We start from the raw sequence: 23,353 nt of genomic DNA, 5'->3' as shown, positions 1-23,353 counted from the left end.
ACACACACAAATAAATGAGGTTAACAATGTCTCCAAGTTATCACTATGTACAAGGATATTTTAGTTGATACCCAAGCTTTTCTGAAATGGGCTTATAACTCATGGACTCAGAAAACACAATCAATCCCTTCCACTCTGACCCAGAACTCTCTACTGTTTTCCAGCGTCCATTTACAACATCCCATTCCCTGCAGAATTTCCTGTCTATCTGCTTTTCCACACTTGGCACCAGGATTAAAATGCAAGTAAATAACCGGCAGGCTTTCCAGAGCTACATGGCTGGCATATTTCCGGTGTTTGCATTTATGAAGGAAAGTTTTCTATTTTACTTTTAAGGACACATTTTTCCACTATCATTACATAATCTCAAATTTATCACTTATCAGTGTAATTTTATATAGCTAGTAGAAGTCCTGGAAGCTCTGGATAAGCTATCACTGCACATGGTCTAAATAAATTACCCATTATATTTTCTTTGCTCAAGACATTTCTCTACAATGAGTTAGCAAGCATCTTTATATTAAAATTAAACCTTAACTTTATTCATGCACCAATTAAAAATTGCTTTCCCCCTCAAGAAAGTCTTAACCAAAGTACTGATACTTGTTTTTAAATAAAGGCTTTCCTAGAAAAGTGGTACAAAAAAAATTGACTTTTATGCAGACCCTGTGAAAACTTTTAAATTTTTTAATTAATTAATTAATTAATTAATTTATTTGGTACAGGGTCTCACTACACAGCTCGGGTTCATAGTGATCTTCCTGTCTCAGCCTCCCCAGCACTGGGATTACAGGTGTGTGCCACCATACCTGGTTTTGATCGCTGGCACAGCATACAGTGCTGGAGACTGAACCCAGGTCTTTGTGCTTGCCAGGCAGGCACTTAGACTGCTGAGCTATCTTCCCAGCTCCAGTTTAAATTTTAAAATATAGAAATACCTGAGTGAGGGACACTGTCACAGTCAGAGTATGGGGAAAAGAAGACTGTAACCAAAAGTTACAGTCTGAAAGTTTTTGTCAGTATGAGGGTGTTCAGAGATCAGGTTTTGGGACATAATTAGGGCATCAAAGTGAAGGGCGCAGGCTGAAGAGATAGCTCAGCAGCATAACCACCTGCCTGGCAAGCACAAGGTCCAGAGTTCGATCCCTGGCACCAAAAAAAGAAATAAAAATTAAAAATTAAAAAAATACCTTGAGGAAGTGATGAAAAGGGAGAGCGAGATAGCTCAGCTGACTAAGCACCTGCTTAGGCAAGCACAAGGACCAGGGATGGATCCCTGGCACCATATGCTGTGCCGGCCCCACCCCCAGGCATGCTGAGCCACTGAGTCTAGGCGTGGTGGCACATCTCTGTAATCCCAGCACTAGGCAGGCAGAAAACAGGAGGATCACTATGAGTCCAAGCTGCACAGTGAGACCCTGTACCTAATACATTTTTTTAAAAAATGTGAAGGGTGCATGCATAGTATTAGCACTCACCTACAAAAGACCCCCCAGATGCCCCTTTCCCTCTTCCATGCAAAGATACAAACACAGACAACCACCTGCAAAGCAGGTATGAGAAGCTGAACCACCAAGGCCTTGACCTTGGACTCTACAGAGCTGTTTATGGAATACCCATGGCATGGTGTTTTGTTATGACATTTAAATGGCTAAGACATGGGGAAAGTCACCCTGAACCTAACCCAGGGTCAACATTACTAAACAACAAGGAATTTGAGACTTGGGAGATTAGTACATATCTTTTCCTAATTGAGAGGCAGCCAGATGATTACTGGTAGAAATTAATGCATCTAGCTTTTTTTATTCAATAAATACTTGTGGAGGAATCCTAACTGTCCAGGACTATTCTTTTTGATGAGGATTTGGAAATGACCAGGATACAGTCCCAGACCCAAGAGAATGCAGAATTGGAAGAGACAGAAACAAAAAAACAAAACCCAGAGACAGTCATGCATTTGTCTTCTTTGTTGGAACAAAGCACTACAAAGGAGAAAGTTAAATGGCAATAATTACTGTCTCAGTTTGGGTGCTGAAAGTCTGAGATCGAAGTGTCTACAGGATGGGCTACCATGGGCACCTGTCCCATGTCTTTCCCCTGGCCCTTCCACATACAGCTTGCTAGCATTCCTGCCTATAGAAGCAGCACTCTAAAATTCTACCATATTTCCCTTTTATAGAAACATCAGTCTGAGGCCAGGGAGATAGCTCGGCAGTCTAAGCATCTGCATGACAAGCACAAGGACCCTGGTTCAATCCCAGGTACCACATACTGCGCCAGCCCCACACCGAGCTGGCCAACAAGACCAGGAGTGGTGGCACATGCCTGTAATCCCAGCGCTGGGGATGCTGAGACAGGAGGATCACTACCAATCTAGCTGTGTAGTGAAACCCTGTACTGAATGAATGAATGAATAAATAAATAAATAAATAAATTTTAAAAATCAGTCATATCGGATTTGGGGCCCTCCCTACTTTACCACGACCTCATCTAGACTTAACGTATGGCACCTGCAATGACCCAGTGTCAAAATAATATCAGAGCCTGTACTCCTAGAGGTTAGGGTGTCAGTACAGGCATTTTAGGAAGATGCAATGAACTCAGGATGACCCACAGTGAAAGTGTGAGCAGGGGAGAAAAGGGCTTTGGAAAAGAGGGACATTCCAGTGCACCACAACCCAGCCACCGGACCTTGGAACATGCTTGTAGCATGTTCCTTACTGGCCTTTCCTTACTGGCCTCCACTCTTACCAGCCTGCCATCTGCCCCACGTGGAGGTCTGGTGGATGCAGAACTGAAGTCTCGAGGGACAAGCACTACCACAAAGAGTGTAGGAGAGCAGCGGGAAGGGCCGCGCCGTGCCCTCTACTTCCCAAGCCAGAACCCTGTGTGCTCTGAGTTTCCAAAGGAACAACCAGAGAACTTGGCACTACACCCTCCTCCGCAAAACGTTCCATTTGGTTTGTGTCTCCAATTCAAAGATAAAACCGTGCTCCTGGACACATTTTTTTTTTTCCTGAAGCCGTGGGAGAAATATTGATATCATTCAACACTTTTTTCTCAGAAAATCCTACACTTCTGAGTGTTTATAGTCTGCTTAGGAAAAGCATTCCAGCTATCCTGCTCCTAGACAAATATTTTAGCTCGAGGACATAAATGATATTGTAACTACAATATGTGCCAGAGTTTGGAACATCTTCACACATGCTCTGCAAAGGCCCGGGCTCTACCTGAAGGCTTCTCCACCAGAAGCGCTGCCTCAGTGGCCCATCTCCACCCGCTGGTCACTGCCCTCCACCTCACTCGGTGTGTGGGCTGGCCTTCTTGGCCCAGGATACGGCGCTCCAGCCACACGGCTCCTGCCAGCCACCCCGCCAGGACTCTGCCGCGCTCGCCATGGTTTGTCCCATGCTGCCCTTTTTTTCACATGAAGTTTCATGAAAACAGAGAAAGGTAACAATGAGCAGAGAGGCACGGTGAGGACCCTGCCTCAGCTGAACTAACTCGCCCATGTGCTATTTCCGACTGAGGATGCGTAGCTAAGTCCCACTTCTTGGGTTCCATTCCAAGCCTACTGGCTACAGCTCTTAGACACAGTCATTTCATACTTTCTATGTTCCCTCTAATCCAGCACTGAAAAACAAAACCAGAAGAGCCCATAGCAGGTTTCGTGGTCACCTTCCTGGTGCTGGGAGGCTCAAAACGACACCTATGACTTCAAGGAGAAATTTATCATGGCTTACAGTTTAAGCCCAGGGTTAGCAGGCGCCAACTAGACATGGCATGATGGAAGGGCCTGGGAAGAGGCCAGCCAGGCAACCCACAGCAGACAGGAAGTGGAGAGACGAGGGGAGCAGGGGAATGAATGCCTCTCTGCGGCTTCCATCTCCAGCGACCCGTCTCCAGCTGGGCACCATTCCCAAGCACAGCTGGCTACTGTACCTACCAGTGGATGTTCCACTCGTGAGTCCAGCACCCCATGATCCAATCACTTCCCATACACCCGAGGCTGTGGGGGCATAAGCCTACATCTAAACCATAACAACTGGGAACACTCAAGAGCTCTGGATTAACCCAATGCCCCATACTCCAAGAGGCCTTTGGAACGTAAGAAGCTCAGTTGAGACCAATGCCCCCTACTCAGCACCAACAGTGTCTCAGGCTTGGAAAAGGGTCCTCATGGCTAGCAGAATCCCATGACTGCCACAAGGTCAGGAGGAGGTGCCACAGTCAGAACTAAGAGGTCAGAGTCCTCATTTACACAGGTGAGGGGACTGCGTGCACACAAGGCCAAGACCTTGATATAGCAGGCTGTCCACAATGCAACTTTCCAAAGTTTCTATTTTTAATTTTAGTACCCCTTCTGCTGCCACGTCATGATCAGCTACAAAACTCTTCAACAAGCAATGTCTTCAGGAAGCACGAGACAAGCAGCACAGAGGAATTTCTGAAACTGACTGAAGTAAACCTTCACGCCGGCGTCTACTTCTCCTGTGACTGCTGAGGGCCACCTCTGAGACCAATTAAAGTCAAAACGAATCTCTACCCTTCCTCTCTGTCATTACCACTACCAGCAGAGGCAAAGCTACCCGGAACACTGGTCAATACATCTGAAGAGACGGAGGGCAAATTATGATGATGGGTCCAGCACCTTGTACCACTACCAGCAAAAACCCTACCTAGGAACTAGACCTCTGCCAAGGCCCCGGGAGTCCTCTTCCAGAGAGCACTTTGGGGACAAAACTTATCAGGAGGAAGGACATTCAGTGGCATGCTCTAGAATATGTCTATATTTATCACATCTACACTGTCAATGCTACAAATGACCTCGATGAGCTAAAACAGTGCATTTCTAAATGCAGCCATTTACTTCACCAGGACAAAAACAGAATGGACCCATCCACAGCAGGGCCCCCAGTGTGGGCTGACTTCATTTAGCTAACAAACGCTGCCTTCTAGTCCAACAATGGCTGTTAGGGGTGGAGTTCTTAATGATTCACAAGGTCTTGTAAATCTCAAATTCTACTTCTATACCACTTCATAAGTGTTGGAATTTCACACATACAGCCTCAAATGATAATATTTTTGAAGGCAGAAATTTGGATGCTAATCATCACTGTCTTCCCCTAAGCACAGTGGCACACAGGAAGTGGGCAAAGGGCTTCTTAAAGAAGCAAGTGAACGAATAAACATGGCCAGTGTCTCCCTGCCTTTGGACTGGTTTTGTTTTTATTTTATTTATTTTGCTCTACTTTTTTGTTGTTGTGATGTTTTGCTGTCTGGAGGGCTCTACCCAGGCCTCGCTTGTGCTGGGCACTGGCTCTACCACTGTGTTCACCCTAGCCTTACACGGGTCTCAGTACTATGTTATTAGTACCCAACTATAGTACATAATGGCTACACTCCTTGTGGGGAGCTGGTGCATGAAAACAACACATCTTAATTCTTTTTTTAATCCCCTCTCGCTCTTCTCTCTTCCCCCATCTCTTGGTCTCCTTCTCTTATACCAAAGATGTGCAATTCAGTGACATTTTCTGGCCCAGGTCCTATCAGAAGCAGGGGACTGCACAGTGGAAGCTTCAGTGGGCGAGCACACGAGCCTTCGTCTGTGTTTACGACTGGGCCAGCCCGCTGGCACCTCACCTCCTCCTGCCCAGCAGTGGTCATGGGTCCGCAAAGCAGCAAAACCCCACTGTGAGCTGTGTGTGAGAAAGCCAGGCTGTACACTCTCTCTGAGAATCTCAGGTGGCAACGCTGGAAATAAAACACACAACAAAGTAATAGACTTGAATCATCCCCAGTCTCCACCCCTGACCCTGTTCCATGGAAAAACTGTCCTCCATGACACTGGTCCGTATGCCAACAGGGTTAGGGACCACAGTTTTAAGGCTCTTGAATAATGTTTTTTTTTAAAGTCCAACGAATGGAGTTTTTCTTTGTTTTACTTTGGTTTTGATTTGACTTAAAAAAAAAAAAAAAAAAGGCTATCTTACACATCTACATACATCTGTGCTCCTGATCAAATTTTCTATTTAGATTATTAGGCCAAATCTCATTTACATACAAACACACCTAATGGGGATGAAAACCAATACTGGTCACTACTATTTTATCAGAATATTTTTTCATGTTAAAATTAATGACGTGACAATTTATATCATCTCCCATAAGATATGCTTAAAAAAATAACCCAAAGGGCCCTGAAAGTATCCACGTGTCCCCTTCCTAGTCCGTCAGTGCTTTAAGTCCTGCTGGTTGAAATTATTTCCGAGGATGTCAGTTTTACAGTCACAGTAAGTGGTTTCTACAGCGTCGCACCTAGAGCTTCTCCCAGTTCCCCTTCACAGAGAAGCGAGGTCCTCACACTTCCTGTCCCTTCCAATTTGCTCCGACCCATAATTCCTTGGAAGTTTTGCTAAGACAGTGGAACAAGACCAGCATGATTACCTACGCAGTGTGAAACACACAGCGCTGTGAATAACAGCATGGGCCACACCTGCAGGCTGGACTTCAGGGACTACACTTGCCAAGACTTTTTGACACTGGGCTCAGTGGTCTCCCGCATCGTTCTCTATGTGCTGTCTCATCTTGTCGTTTTCTTGCTTTGCTCTAAAGCAGAACCCTGAAACATGATAGACAGTAATCTGAATCTCATTTAATAAAGTCACCCACAGGGTTCATTTAAAAGAATTTAGCATCAAGGTGGATAGTAAGACTTTTAAGAAAAAATAACCTCTCAGATATGCACACAAAGATGATACAAAATAAAACTTGAAAATTTTGTAACAGTGCATTTTAATTATACAAGCAAATTAAGTATAACCATGTTAGTCTTCTGTCTCCATTGATAACTTATAAAATCTTTATAGGAGGGTGTATTATATCACTTGCTTTTTAAAAGAAAAAGAAAAAAGACAGACATATTAATGGAGCCCTTTAAAAATAGAATACATGGGCTGGCAAGATAGCTCAGCAGACTAAGCACCTGCTTTGGCAAGCACAGGGACCAGGATTCAATCCCTGGTCCCGCATGCCACACCAGTCCCGCCCCCAGAGCGTGCTGAGCCGAGACTGAGTCCATGCGTGGTGGTACACTCCTGTAATCCTGGTGCTGGGGAGGCTGAAAACAGGAGGATCACTACAAATCCAAGCTGCATAGTGAAACCCTGTACCAAATACATAAATGAAAGAAAAAAAATAGAATGCGTTGATTAATGTATTTTCCTAATACAGTGTATACTTCTGTAATTTCCTAAAGAAAGTGAATACTTTTGAAAAAAAATTGTAGATCAAATTCATCGCCAAGGGTCAGTGCTTTCTTTTTTCCATATTTTTTATAAAAGTAACGGGTACCATTGTCTATCTATATCACATGGCAAAAATAGTATTATTGAAAGAATATTTTTTTAAAAAAAAATCCCCAACCATCTTTCAAACCAAAGAAAACAATCCAGGTCTGTGAGCTGTAGAGGGATTTCAAAGAGCACAGAGAAGTCTGTCTCACGGCTGGCTGACAGCTCCACCTGACTGACAGCAGGAAAGGAAGGAAATTGAGTGGAGAAGAACAGAAGGCCAGCCGAGGCCCTGCAGTCGGTGGGTGGCATCGGGTCCAACGCCCTAGGAAAGGTAAACACACTTTAAAATCAGCGTGACACCACCGGTATGCAAACAAAATTGCACTTGAATGAAATTCAGCTGTGGCTGAGTTTGCTTAAAAAGCTGGTCATTGACATTCATGTTTAGGTTTGGCACGGGACCTCCCAAACAACAAATCAGGTGACATCCCACCAATACACAAGTCTAATAAATCACCCTGTCAGCTAGACAGTAACATTCACGTTTCATCCTTACAGTTCCTAATTGGCTAATCAGTGGCCAGACCAAATTGCATATTACTGAAGGCAGCAAAAAAGCCAAGCGTGTAAACAACATCACAATGGACTATTGTGCTGGCAAGCTAGCCTTCTTAAGCACACTATTCCTATTTGGATAAAGAAAGCCTTCATAATGATGCATTTTCATGAAGGCCCTAATCAAACAAAACCAACCAACACAATATTCTGTTTGGGAGCACACACTTTTTTTTTTTTTTTTAAGTGGGTGATAAACACAAAACTCAGGATGGCAGCAACGTCCCAGCAGGGGCAAAAGTACGAGCTGGGAAAGGCACGCAACACGGAAAGCAACAGTCATGGCAAAATTAATTTCAGAACTCTCCTAATCACCAACGCATATGAAGATCGTTTTGTTAGCTATCCACTCCATAATTTGCTTATCTAAAATCCCTCAATGCTTAGATACAGAGTGCTTTATAAAAGATGACCTAGCAGCTTTGGCTTATGTAGAGAATCTACATAAATCGAAGCTTTATTAATTGTTCAAAAAACCATTAAAGGCTGGGGCGATCACTCAGCGGTCTAAGCGCCTGGCTGGCAGTGCAAGGACCCAGGTTCAATCTCCAGTACCGCATGCTGTGCTGACATGCCGGCCACCCAAACCAGGCGTGGTGGCACACACCTGCAATCCCAGCACTGAGGAGGCTGAAACAGGAAGATCACTGAGTCTGAGCTGCGTAGTGAGACCCTGTACCAGATACATACATACCTAAATATCTTAAAAAACATTAAAGCACTTCGATCTGTGTAACATTTCTGGCTGACAAGTTTATGAAGGATTTTGCAGTACTATCCTCAAATTAAAAAAGCCACTAATATTTGTCACTTTTTAGTTAAAAACAAATGCACTCAACTTTAGTGGACTTAAAAATAGTATGTGGTTACCCCAAAAGCTAATGAAAGCTGATCTCTTTAAATAAAAAACCACTGAAATTTCTATATGAAATGAAGCTGGCTGATTTTTTTATTACTATTATTATGTGCTTCATCCAATAGGTGAAGCACATTATTATTATTATTATTATTATTATTATTATCACATTCTCTGATCATAAGCAATTTCCCAAACAAGGAATATTAATAGATCATTTTCATTGTATAACTAACATACTAGCTCCCGAGCTAACCTGAAATTGTCTAGAGTGATATAGCTGCTGATATGTTTGCATTTTTCAGTCCAATTCATATAAATGAAGGCTGGGGATCTAGCTTAGTGGCAAAGATGCCTGCCTGGCAAGCACATGGTCCTGAGTTTGATTCCCCATACCAGAAAAAAAAAAATGACCAAAATAACCCCAAATCAAATAAACGAGATGGTTATTAGCAGAATTGAATAGAAGATGCCAAAAAGAATTCAATTAATCTGTAAGAACCCAGCAGTCATAGGCACTGGTGATATTTAGATACAGAACAGTAAGAGAGAAGCCGATTTGGGCAATGAAATTAAGAACTGTTTTGAACATGAATTGAAACGGCAGCTGGATATAGGAAGATAGAGCTCAGGAGTGATCGGGGCTCAACATATCAAGGTGGAGAACCATCTTCACATAGAGTGTATTTAAAGTCATGCGCTAAGCAGCCACTCCACGGTAGTGAGCGCAGGTAAGAAGGACAAGACGGCCTAGGGCTGATTCTGCAACATTCGCCACTAAGGAGTTAAGAGGAAAGGAAATCAACAAGAAAAACTAAGGAGAAACAGCACAAGGTCAGAAGAAAGCAATGTTGACAAGGTTGTTCCCCAGAAATCAAGTTTTAGGGCACTGCTTCAAGGAAGAGAAAGTGACCAACTGGACCAAATTCTCCCAAGAGCCTCAGTTAAATGAGGACTCAGGAGTGCCTATGGGATCTGTTGACACAATAGCCAGAGATGGCCCTGACTGGGCTCTTTCAGAGGAGTGAGATGCGGTTAGAGAGAAAGGGGAAAGAAGTGGAAACCAGAAGCACAGATTTCCACGGAATTTTGCTAAAAAGAGAACCAGTTCTTCTGCAGGGTGAAGTCAATACAAAGACAAATTGTACACTGAAGAGAGAAAGGAAGAGGTGGGGAGGGAAGAAGAAAGAGGGGGAGCAGACAGTGTTGTGTGTTTATACGCCGACTGAAGGGAAACATGAAATGGAAAACTCTGCCACAGAAAGGACAATGAAGCCCAGGGTACAAGGAAAGAGCTGAGCTTGGGAGTGTCGCTCATGCACTGGAACAAGAGGGAAAGTGAAGCGGCCTCATGGGTGCTGGACTTGACAGTGGAAGACTACACCTCTCCTGCCGGTGGGTTTTCTTTTCTTACTGAAACAAGCAGCAAAGTCCTCATGCTCTTTGGCTAACAGAAGGATTGGTCCCTGAGTGACAGAGTGAGTGAGAGGATCAAGGGAGGGACTGTAAAGATGTGACTGAGGAAAACAGGCAGAAGGGGTCCTGTCAGAACAGAAGAGGAGGCTGACTCAAGATGGAAGCCCTGAGCAGCTCGGGGCTCGCCTGCTATCTGCTGGCACAGGCCGAAGGGCAGAGCCCTACCTCCTGCTTCCAGCCTACAATTTTTGGTTGCACATGGTGATCTCTATACCCCACTTATAATCTATTTCACACTTTCCTGTCACTAGGACAATGTATTCGGCATTTAATTCTTAAAGAAGAGAGGTTTACTTAGGCTCGAGGTTTCCATGACCAGCTCAGTCACTGGCTCAAGGCAGAAGAATGGTGGCAAGGGCTGGGCAGAGGATGGCCGCTCTACCCAGGGCAGCCTGGAAGCAGCCGGGTAAGGGAGTACAGAGATAAGAACGCACCTCCCGGGTTCCTCCCACATGGACACCTCTAACTAGGCCTGACCTCCTGATAGCACACTGGCTTCTGAGCTCTAGAATAGGTGAGATCCTCCAATGAGTATAGGGCCCCATAATCCACTACCTTTCAAACACTTGACCTGTGCAGGTGTAAACCATAATACCTACAAGTGGCTCCTTTTTAAAACTCATCTAAGTTCCCCACTTTGACATGCCAGCTCCCTTCTCTGCCAAGGCTTGTGCTGATACAAAAGTGACCTATTCTCAAACAGAATATGCCCCAGTAGTATAGAAAAGGGTATTTCCCCATTCTGTCTGGATTGTCAATGTTATTATGTGTTTCTAAAAGGAGTAAAATGTGTAATTACAAAGAAAATGATGTGCAATATTAGAGCACACACACATTCCTCAGACTCTTGACGCTGAAGAGGTTTTCAAGTTGGACTAATAAAACACTCAGGACTAAGCTAAGTACATGCAAGATGAACAGAACACACAAGTAGGCCCATAGTTACTGCACACAGAAAGACATGTTCAGTCTGTCTTCTGCCAGACCAGTTATTGTATACTAATTAGGATGCTCTAAGCACCAAAATTTGTTTGAACCAAAAATTTATGAGCTCAAACCATATGTAGCTAATACCACTGATGTCATAAGCAGTCAAAGACAGCTAATCATTTACATTTATGAAATAGATGGTGAAAGATAGGCAGTTAATTCACTGGGTAGAAAATTATGAGGTGTAAGCACCTTGAGTGATCCCTGGTATTAGTCTTCCATAATTTTTATAATGTTAAGAGAAATACAGAGAAGTCAGTATTTTACTTACTAAAGGGAGTGTGACTGATTTAAAGTTAAGCCATTCTTTTGAAGAGTTCACTACAGCTCTTTCTTCTCTGCAAATTTACTGTAAGAAGATAATCACAAATAGGGGCTGGAGAGATGGCTCAGTGGTCTAAAGCACCTACTTGGAACTAGCTTGGCAAAGCATCAGGGACTGTGGTTCGATCCCCCAGCACCACATGCCAGCCAGCCCCGCCCCCTGGTGGGCTGAGCTGGCCACACACACACACACCACACACTCTCTCTCTCTCTCTCTCTCTCTCTCTCTCTCTCTCTCAAATAAATAAAAAAAAAAATTAAAAAAAAGAAGATAATCACAAATATATGTAAAAATTGATCTAGTCTCATATTTAGTAAGATAGTCAATAGAAACACTCATATGGGTGGATATGTAGTTATTTAAAATGTTATGGAAGATGGCACAGAAATGTTCACAAAATGTTTTAAATGTAAAAAATAGGTACTCAGCCCATATGAAGGCCACTTCTGGTGCCACCCCACAGAGTCAGCTGTCGTCACTTCCAAAGATCACTAAATCCTGCAAGCAGAATAAAAAAAGCAGCTACCCGAGCACTGAAAGGCACACAGAGGCTGGCACACAGGGCAACAGGAGCAAGAACCCCAAGGATGAGGTTCAGAGATTTTTACTCGCCTTTGTTCTCCATATAAGACCTGAGGGCAGGCTGCTTCCTGAAACTACACAGCCACACTGAGAGCAGCGATGTCGGAAGAAGCCCTTCTTTTCAAAGGACTGCAAGAAGGATTTCTATGAGCTAGAAATTCTGATTCTTACCCGCTGAACACACAGTCCCACCTCTATTTCCCATTAGCATGCATAGCTAAAATGCCACGCAAAGCCTCTCTCTGGCCACAGGAAGTGGGAAAAAGGAAGCCCTATTGTATGAACTGTGTGTGTGTGTGCGCGCGTGCGTGTGTGTGTGTTGTGTGTAGAACAGATTACATTTTTCCTGTCTCTTTTTCTTGCTGACTGACTGTAAAAATACCCCCAGTTGTGTAGACTCACTGCATAGTAGCACAGTAGGCTAAAATCCTGAAAGGTCTCCACTCTTCTGGACACAAGAACAAAGACAAAGACTGTAACAGAGCTGGATAGCATTAAAGAAATTACATGGAGGAAAAGGCTGCAAAGGGTCAGCACGGGTTCTCACTATTGGCTGACACCCTTCTGCCTGTGCACAGAACAGCCCTGAACAAGGAGCAGAGGCATCAAGTGCTGAAAGGCCCCACAAACGTATACTCACACCCAGCCTGACCAGCAAAAACTGTGAAAACTCTGCAGAGGTAAGTAATACTTCCATGAGACAGAACACTTGACCTGAACCCAACCAGACTGAGTGCACACTAACACAGAGAAGCAACTCTATTAGACTCATAAGGACCCTAAATAAAAAAAAAATAAAAATAAAAAAAAATAAGGACCCTAAATCTCACAACATAACACTCAAGGCTCTCAAGGCATAAAACCAAATAATGCATCATGCATGCAAAGAGCTAAGAAAATGATGCACTAATAAAAATATTTTCAAAAATCAGCAGATGCCAGCTCTGTGATGACCCAGAAGTTGGAATTTTTCAGCAAGGAGTTTAGGAAGCTTCTCCAACAATTCTCCATCCAGTAATAGTGAGCACCATTAAAATGAATGAGAGACCAGAACTTAGGGCTGGGTAAGAGCAACTGCAAAATCGAACCAGATGGACATTGTAGAACTGAAACGCATAATATCCGAAGTTTAAAACTTCACTGGAGGGCCGGGGAGATGGCTCAGTGGAATAAGTGCTTCCCTGGCAAGCGCAAGGACCTGAGTTCAATCCCCGGTTCTGCCAAAAAAAAAAAAAAAAAAATTAAAATAAAAAACTTCACTGGATAGGCTCAATAACAGAATACAGAGTACAGAGGAAAGTGTTGGTAAATTTGGAAATAGATTAATAGAAATTATATGACCTAAAAAAAAAGACTAAAAAAATGAACAATAATTAAACTGTGGCACAATAACCAAAGTGTCCTGACAGTCATATCAATGCAGTTCCAGAATAAGGGAAGAAAGAAATAGGTACAAAAAGAGTATCAGGGGCCAGGGAGAGAGCTCAGCAGCATAAGGCCTGCCTCACAAGTGCAAGGTCCTGAGTTCAATCCCCAATACCATAAAACAAAACAAAACAAAACAAAAGGAACATTTGCAGAAATAATGGCTGGAAGTTTCTCAAATTGGATGAAAGCTGTAAGACTATAAATTCCAGAAGCTAAACAAACCTCTGTCAAGATAAATTCAGAAAACTATGCCCAGAGATACGATGATAAGACTGATATCCTGAGACCATGGGAAAACGTTTAATGACAACCCAAGAAAGAAAACAACACGTGCATCTTAAGTGAACAATGGCTTGAATGACTGCAAATTTTTCACTGTAAAAGTGAGAGGTCAAATGACAATGGAACAAGATCTTTCAAATAATAAAAGAAAAAAAAAACTGTTAAGCAAGATTTTATATCCAGCAAAATATCCATTAGTAATGAAAGCAAAGTAAAGCTTTTTTTTTTTTTTTTGGTATTTTCAGTACAGGATCTCCAGAGTCTCACTACACAGATCGGACTCGTAGTGATCCTCCTGTTTTCGGCCTCCCAAGCGCTGGGATTACAGGGGTGCACCACCACGCCCAGTCTTAATCACTGTCTCAGTGTACCCCAGGGGCAGGGCCAGCACAGAAGGCCCCGGGATCAAACCCCAGACCTTGCGTAATATATTTTACTATTGCTTGCAACAATTCTAACATTGTTCATGCAGTTGTCAAATTACACAGAAATAATAAATATGAAAACTATCATATAAAATGGAAAGAATAAAGTGGCTAAGCCTATATATTTTACTTAAAGTGTTAAACTAGTTACTGTAATTAGATTATTAGAACCAGGTGTGTGTGTGGTAATCCACAGAGCAATAACTAAAATAACATCATTAAATGCACAAGTTAGTGACACAACTTGTGCTTAAGCATGTACAAAGCCCTGAACTTGATTGACAGCATCCAAATAAATAAGTAAAATAATAAAACAAGAGATGTATATGAACAGACAGTAAGATTATTTGTAGATGGCAAAAAATTATTCTAGGCTGGAGAGATAGCTTGTTATTCTAAGCACCTGCCCGGCAAGCACAAGGACGAGGGTTAGACCCCCGGTATCGCCTGCCGTGCTGACCTCGGATGCCAGCCTCTGAGAGTGGGCATGGTGGGACACATCTGTAATCCCGGTGCTACGGAGGCTGAGACAGGAAGATCACTAGGAGTCCGAGCTGCATAGCGAAGCCCTGTACCAAATACATAAAGCTTAAATTTTTTTTAATTATTCTAAAGTTTATACAGGAAGACAAAATGATGAGAATAGCCTAAACAATTTTGGAAGAAGAACAAGGTAGAGCATTTGTGCTACCTGCTTTCAAGACTTACTACAAAGCTGCAATAATCAAAACACAGATACACTGGAGAGCTCACAAATAGGCCCACAAGCGTAGCCACCTGATTTTTGGCGAAGGCATGAAAACCATTCAGTGGTGAAAGGATAAACCTTTTCAAGAAATGATATTTTAACTGTTTATCCTACACAAAACAAAAGACTCATAGACTTGAAACTGTACAATTTCTAGAAGGAAACACAGCAGAAAAACCCTTGACTTTGTGTTAGGCAGAGTCACCAGATGCTACATGAAAAGCATGTTCCAAAGCAGAACAAAATGACAGTTGTGAAGGCAAGAGGCTAACCTGCTGATCTGCACAAGATATGACTGACTCAGTGAAAAAGACAAGTACGGGGAGAGATGAAATGTTTGCAAATCACGGATTTGGCAAAGTAATGTTATCTGGCATACATAAAACCTCCAACAGCTTGACAGCCAAGGAACAATCCAATTTTCTTAAATGAGGAAAGGTTTGCACAAACTTCACACAAAAAGTGACATAGATGTATGAAGAAAATGCGCGGGAACAGGTACACAGCATCGGAGTGATGAGGTCAACACCAATTAAAATAACAGCAAGGTGTGAATGCACTCCCAGCTGACTAGTGGAGCTAGACCAGAACGCTGGGCGCCGCGGAGGACCCAGTGAGCAGGTGCCTCCTATGTTGCCGGCAACATCACAACACAGCCTTCAGCACTCCAACGTGGGCAGTCTCTTCTACCCTTAAATACACCCTTGCCATGTGACCACGTGATCGGACTCCTAGGTACATACAAATTAAAAATGAAAAGTCATGTTCATATAAAACCTGCACACAAATGTTTATAACACTTTCTTTATCATCATGCCAAACAAGTTTGGAAAACTCAAATTTACCTCAAGTTGTAAAAGGAGAGACACACTGTGGTACATCAACACTATGCAAAACTACTCAGCAATAAAATGGAATAAATTATTGATATACACCATATATTTAAAGTTAAAATGCATTTTGCTAAAACACACACACACACACACACACACACACACACACACAAAGCTGGGTGATGTGGCACATGCCCATGCTCTGGGAAGCTGAGGCAGGAGGATCTCAAGTTATAACCTCAGCAAGTTAAGTGACTTAATGAGACCTTGTATCAAAATATTCATTGATTGACTAATTGACCGATTGATTGACTGATTTTATAGCGAAGCAAAACTGCACAGACATCAAATAAATCTGTGGCTGATAAGATTCAAGGGAGGAGAAGCGCACCGTAGCTCCGCTGCAAGATGTGCTTAGCACACAGGAGAGCCTCAGCCCAGAACTTGCTCTATTGAGTTCTGCTTGGCACCACAAGGAACAAAAGCACAGGAGAACTTAAGGGCAAGTTCCACTGTGAGGAGGTAAAAAGGGAAAGGAGTATTTTTAGGTGATTTCAGCTATAGTCACACAATGCTACATTTATGTCAAAACTGACAGAACCTAAGACTGACTAATTTTGATATATATGAATTCAAAAATTTATAAAGACCATGTATATCTATTGAACTTTGGGGGTTTTTAAGTATAAAAGCAACTTAAAAGACAAATATAAAATACAATAGTACTGTAACATAGATACCTGAGTAACAGTTCTTAAATTACTAATTTAAAAGAAAATTGCAAAAAGTATGAAGTTTTCTGAAATCTAACTATACATGAGTACATGTACATATTTATAGTCTGTTTTTTCTTCACTGTGTATACAAAGTTTTAAAATAAATATTATTTTGAAGCACTAAAATGCCAATATTCAAGGAAATTAGGGAGGATTAAGATGAAATATATTTTTTCCCTAAGATTACTGCACAAATCTTTCCTCTTTTTTTTGATGCCCAAAGTAGGAGTTCAAATGTACAATTTTTCTATAATGAAAAATACAATTATGCTAGGTATTGTTTTTGGAACCAAACTGTCAAATTCCAACTTAAAATCAAAGTCAATATGAAGGGGCCAGAACACTGTGCGTCTCACTTCCCAGAATTCAGTGCTGCCATCCTAAATCTTGTTCCGTTCTACAGTGTAGCTGACCACAGGCTGCGTCAATCTCAAAGACAGGGCAGTTGCTTCTCACTGCACTGGGACAGGGCCGCCCCACATGTAAAATATGAGCCCTTTAACTGCAGGACCACAGCCTGCACCAAGGAAAGCCGGGTTATTATGGAATCCTACGCTGTAAGATTTTTCCAAGCATGCTTGGATCCCAGGAACATCTGATTTCATGCGGAAAACTGTACTATTGTTCACACTTCCACAGAACCCTGTGACACTGCAGGGGAACACACAGAAACAAACGAAACCCTCAAGAGCAGTTAGCAATTTTGCTAAATGTTATACCAGACTTGGGGGACTGATGGAGAAGGGGGAAGAAGTGAGTGACCTCACCCGTGGTCAGATGACTTCTTCTAATGTCAATAACATGCGGGACTAAGAGAGGGAATAGGTGACTCTAGCAACAATTCCCCTCATGCTGGCAAACCCGGGCAGTGTTTCATGTACGATCCAAAAGAAACACTGTGGAGGTGATGAGGATTCGATGCAAAGGATTCTTCTCACGATTCTTCCTCCAGGCTAGGAAAAGATATTATTGAATCCTTCAAGTTTATGTACTCATTTTAGGGTCAAGTCTGGGTCTCCTAAAAAAAATGTAGTTTCATCCTCTTTGTTTAAGGTCCAATAAAGGAAAAATAAACCAAAAAAGCCTACTTAATTTTCTGCAGTGAGCACTGAACGAGTGGCCTTTATGGTTCACCTCATGGTCTTGACCAGCACAACTAAGTACCACAGTTCTGTAATGACACGTAGACTCTGTACTCAATATATTTTATTTCCTATTTAAACAGACCCATGAGCTGCAATTGAGAATGCATTTTGTAGTAAGTTTACATGGAAATATAAGACTAACTCAAATGCAAAATCCAGAACACTTACACAGCTTATTCTGTCTCTAACATTCTTCTAAATGTCAAAGGTTTTCACGTCTCAAAGCAAAACTGTATCCTCCAGGTAGATTCGACCATTTCTCATTGTATGAACATCTTCTGCTTTTCCCCTCCAGAGCCCTTCATTACTCTGCTCCATTTGTGGTTTACTTAAATTCTCTTGCAAAATGGATTTAGGTAACAACAACAAATGTACCTAGATTCTGTCACTTTAGACTTCCACAGAAATCCTTTCATCAAACCAAAATATAAGACTCTGCCTTCAGCTTTCATAAAATTGCACTATAAGAAACATCAACTCCAAGAATATTTCTATATAGTGTGCTAAAAAATAACTAAAGGTATTGCCTCTTACGCTACCTGACATCCTTTATATCAAGAGCCCAGTGATAACCTTGAATGGCCAGTACTTGGAAAGAAACAGTATTTTTCCTGATAAATTGTAATGTTCCCCTTATAACCAAACAATATATCCCTTTTCGTTTTAACTGCCCTGGAAATTATTTAAATTTCTTTCTCGAATGCAATAGCTAATCCTTTCATAGAGCCTAAAACCTATTCCTCTCTTTTATTTACAACATGTTTTCTAGCATGCCTTTAATTATGTCACTGTGAAAGATACTTAAATATATTTTGAAAGTAGACAGAATTGACATGAAGGCTGGGTCTCCTAGCTGTTCCACCTTAAACTACAAAACAAAAATAGTACAGTTGAGAGTCCACCAAACTAGAATGTGCACAGGAATTAGGTGAGGCTCTCATTAAGATGAAATTCTGACTGAGAAGCGTGAGGTGGAGCAGGCTCCCAAAGGAAGCTGATCCTCCCAGTCTCTGCACACGCTTGGCACGGGCATCGTGTCCACAACAGTCCTCTGCCGAAGCACACACGAACCATCAGCACAAGGGGAGAAAGGAGCAGGGTACAGCTAAGAAATGGCAACGCTCAAACCACTGAGGACCACAGAGCGGAGCAAAGAGCCAGATCTCTATTTCAAATTTTTAAAATCCAAAAGTCTCAAAGCTAGTGTCACTATTAGTTCAATTTTTAATAACAAATACTCAGTTCGTGTTTTCCAAAGAAGCTGAGTCTGAGATCTGTCAAACATTTGACCAGTCTTATTTTTTTTTTCTTTTTTTGAATGTTTGGGGAGAAGATGAGGGAAAGCACAGCACTTAAAATTTGCAAAGAGAAAGTTTTCACTTTTTCGAAGACTAGGCATCTATCAGATGCCAAACACTATTTTGAGGCCTCAAAGCACTGTTGTCTTGTTTTACTTATCTGTGCTAGTTTTATTTTATTCTTCTTACTATTTACCTTTTAGAGCCATTACATAACTTGGAGAAGAAAGATTGCTTAGCTAGTAAATAAGGAAGTAAATCTGCATTGTTTGAAGAAAATTTATGAACTGTGATACTGCCTAAGGAAATACTTTAATTTGTTTAAATCTTTATTTTTTTTTCTAGCTCATCACCAGTAAAGAATATTATTCTGCTGGTATGTTGCATATAACAGTTTCTGAAATACTTCACAGTAAAGAAAAGGCCTAGTATTTCCAACGTTGTTCAGTCTTTGTAACTTCTTACACTGCCCATATGTGTGTGTGTGTGTGTGTGTGTGTGTGTGTGTGTGTGTGTGTCTCCTCCACACAGTTTCATAAGTGAAGATGGAAAAACCTATTTTGGTTAAGGTTAAAATTAGCCAATTATCTAATATACATAAAGGACAAGTTGAGTCCTGTATTTATTCTGTAGAAGTACAAAAATAGTTAAGACTTTTTCTAGGTCAGAGGTTTTAAAACCAACTGTATTTATTTTCTATTGCTGCGGTAACAAGTTATGATAAATTTGGTGGCTTGGGCAACACTAGTTTATTATTTTACAACTCTAGAGATAAGAAATCACTGGGGTGAAGTCTAGGCATTGTGAGGATTGTATTCTGTCTGGAAACTCCAGGGGAAAAAAATCCATTTCCTTGTCCTCACTTCTATATACTTCTAGATGCTTCCTTGGCTCAGGGTCTCCTCCTCCTCCATTTTTCAAAGCCAGTAATGTTGCACCACCCTCTGATTCTTCCACAGTCTCATCCTCCTCCAATCACCTCTTCTCTTTTTGTCTGTTCCACATGCAAGGACCTTCACGACCATACTGAGCCCAAATGGATATTCCAGAATAATTTCCCTATTTTATAGCTTGTGTGATCAGCAACGTTAACTCCACCTCCACCCTTATTTTTTTGTCATACAATTTCACACATTCACCGGTGCTAGGCACGTGGATGCGGACATCTTTGGGGCTCCATGTTCTGCGTACCACACAGAGACGGTGTTTCTTCCTCATTTGGTGAACTGAATTTTCCAAACACAGTTTAGTTCTTTATAGTCTTTCAATACTGGGAAAAGCAGCCCTTGGGAATGGCTTTGTAGCACTGCTGGTAGTGACAATCTATCCTCCACCTTTTGTCCATGAGCTCTAGCTGTCTTGGAATGACTCTCCTACTCACACAGAAATATGAAAAGGGCTGGAACGGCAGCTGTCACACAGCCATCTGCAGCTGCATACACTAGCTCCAGTTTCCTGAGCTTACTCCCATGCCAGTAACTGATGCTACAGAACGTGGACCCCAACTGAGGTCATCAGGATTATAGCTCTGCCTCTGCAATCCAAGTCGGTCAGAAAAAGTCCTCTTATTAAAATGCTGAACAGCTTCTAAAATTTTTCCTATAAACTTACAGCCATTAAAACTGTCTAAGGCACTTGGCACTAAAGTTGATTCAGTGGTTTTTTAACACACAAATGTAAAATTACAGGTAAATTTTAGTAGCCTGATCTTTTCAAGCCATCTCAAAGTACTGACCGTTTGACTGTTTTAACAGCTGTATGATGCTTAAGTGCTGAGGCCCCTAAATCTCTAATGAAAGGAATAACACTTTGTATGTTTGTATGAATATATTCCAGGTATTCTTTCTCACAGAAACTCTTGGTTAAAGAAAATTATTCTGTTTTAATCCGGAGCCATAGTATTGTATGAAAGGAGAGAAGGTTAGCACCTACCTTGACAAAGACAGAAGAGGCCCTGGGGCCTGATGGCAGCATATGGCTAAGGTACTGCCACCCACTTTGTGGCATCAATCAGGAGCCATAGAGCAAAAAAAAAAAAAAATGTTCAAGTCATTGGTTAAAGCCCCGATGAAAATACTAAGTCAAATGTAAGCAAGAAACAATGTTGAAAAACTTGAGTTTGAATTGATGGTCTGCATATTGGGAGACTAAACTGCTATTACTACAGTGTAGAAGAGCAAAGTCCTACCACTGGATGCCACAACGGAAACCGCACAACAGCTTCCCCAACTGACTCTCATATTGCTTCGCGTCACACGAAAGGTTACAGGTATATTGTTTCTTGTGAGCCCTGCGTTCTAACGCACAGTGAGCAACGCCGACAGAGGCAGGGCTCTCTCTTGGGTTAACTGACACCTTCATTCTACCCGCTGCCTGCTGATCCAAAACTGGGACTAAAGCAAGGGCACCACTGAGCAGGTAGACAGTCACTGCTCACTCCCTGGCGACACTCCGAGGGTCTGAGATCTGACTTAGAAACAGGATAAGGCCTTGGTCCCAAAGGATTTTTGCTCACATAATACCTAAAAGAATTCTGAAAACAGATGCACATATTAAGTAACAGCTAACCACCACAGTTTAAATTCCTGAAAGGACATATTTCTGATGCTCTATGCATAGTACACACCCTTCCTGCACATATTTATCAGAACCTCTGGGCTGCAGGGTTTGTCTAACCTATGCAAAATGTCTGCTCGTAACACAACTGGCAAAGCCAATCCTCACTGACAAGCCTATCTGTCCAGATAGGAAAAGTACCCCGGTGATGACTGCACATCTACTGTGTGCAAAGAGGAACCAGCAGAAAACCACAGCACAAAGCCTTGCCATGTGCTCCTCACATGGATGAGTGGAAAGAAGGAAGGGAAACATGTATGTATAGCAGCAGATTCAGTTCAACAAAGAATGAGAAGTGGACAGTCTGAAAATGTAAACACTAAGCCACAGGCACACTTGTGTGCCCGGAGACTGGGGGAAAGGATTTAAATTCCCTCCAAAATTATCTCATATAAAATAAAGGTACATGATATTTTTTAAGGCCTCTGAGTACATCTGCTCTGAGACACCCTATACCCTTGGAAAGATCTCTGAAAAAGGACCAAGATACCTTCTTCAATACAAAGGGTCAAGAAAAAGATGACAACCTTGTTGGTATGGCCAACCTTGTGTACAATCTTGGACAGAGAGTGCTAGCATTCTGGGAGTTGGTTCTACATAGTTTTAATTATGTAGAACTTCACTGATAGTTTTTTACACCTCTGTTCTTAGCGGCTCATCTTTTAGCGTGTGTGTTTGCGCGCGGGCGCGCGTATTACTTACTTTTAATCATCTTTCATGGTTTTCACCTAAATTCACCTTATGGGACTTACGCCCATAATCTGAATCTCTGTGGGGCCCTTTTAGAGCCAGATGGTACTATAGTAATCTATACCTTTAAGGGTACCGTGTTGTGTCAACACTGGAGTTGTTTATGCAAACTATGGCAAACTTTACATAAGGAAAGAGGAGTGCACAGCTAGGCTACAACTGCACTTCCAAACTCCCTAGTGTTTCTGAAGGCAAGGTTGGAAGTACTGTAAATTATTGACAATGGGCAGGAAGGAGAGGCAGAGAAGACAACTTTATTGGGTACTTTCTCTCCCTTTGGAGAATTTGTGTGCTTTGGGGAGAAGCTCCCAGTAACTAGACAGCACCCAGCGTCCTTCGGATGCTGCAAGTTTATCCGCTGGTGGATGTTCTGCAAAGCACCTTAGAAGCCAATGGGTCTGAGGCCGCTCAAGATCAAGGTCGTCCGACGCTTTCGGTAACTGAAGAATCTTCCCATGTCATCTCTTAGAAGCAGGTCTGTGTCCCCTTCCAAATGGCCCACCACCTCGCTGCGCACCAGGTACGGGTGGGTGGCTCCCGAGGTGGTGCAGCGGGGACAGTCAGGCCTTGAGACACGCTCACCGGGAGGACAAGAGCAGAGCAAAAGTGCCACGAGAGGCGCGCACCCCAAAACACACACAGCGCGGGGTGCGGAATGGAGCGGCGAGGGGAAGGGTCGACCTTACCAGATCAATGAACGTGAGGAATTTCCAGCTCCCGCCGTAGGTCTGATGCGAGGGCATTTCGATGGCCTTGTAGTTGCACAGGATAGAGCAGTAGGACAGCAGGATGGCCACCCGCAGCACCTGGCAGGGCACGAGCGCCATGTTCGCGGGGGCCTGGGAGCGCTGGGCCGCGGGAGGGCGGGCGCGTGGGAACGGCGGCGGGCGCGTGGGAACGGCGGCGGGGCGCG

At 42.6% G+C, this 23,353-nt stretch overlaps 1 protein-coding gene and 1 non-coding gene across 2 annotated transcripts in view; one reads left to right on the top strand and one right to left on the bottom strand.

Annotated features, from left to right (window-relative positions):
• Aig1 (androgen induced 1) overlaps window positions 1-23,347 on the bottom strand; it is a 249,280-nt gene extending 225,933 nt beyond the window's left edge. Inside the window, exon 1 of the mRNA XM_004628549.2 lies at window positions 23,127-23,347. Coding sequence (XP_004628606.1) covers window positions 23,127-23,267 — 141 coding nt within the window. The 5' untranslated portion in view covers window positions 23,268-23,347. The remainder of the gene's footprint in view (window positions 1-23,126) is intronic.
• On the top strand, window positions 20,973-21,097 carry LOC111816013. Its single transcript, XR_002820566.1, has one exon. It is a non-coding gene; the product is annotated as a U6atac minor spliceosomal RNA (small nuclear RNA).
• Window positions 23,348-23,353: the final 6 nt, after the last annotated feature.

This window comes from Octodon degus, unplaced genomic scaffold (genome assembly GCF_000260255.1).
Source record: "Octodon degus isolate 3935 unplaced genomic scaffold, OctDeg1.0 scaffold00024, whole genome shotgun sequence".
Lineage (NCBI taxonomy): Eukaryota > Metazoa > Chordata > Mammalia > Rodentia > Octodontidae > Octodon > Octodon degus.
This window is presented reverse-complemented; position numbering and strand designations above follow the sequence as displayed.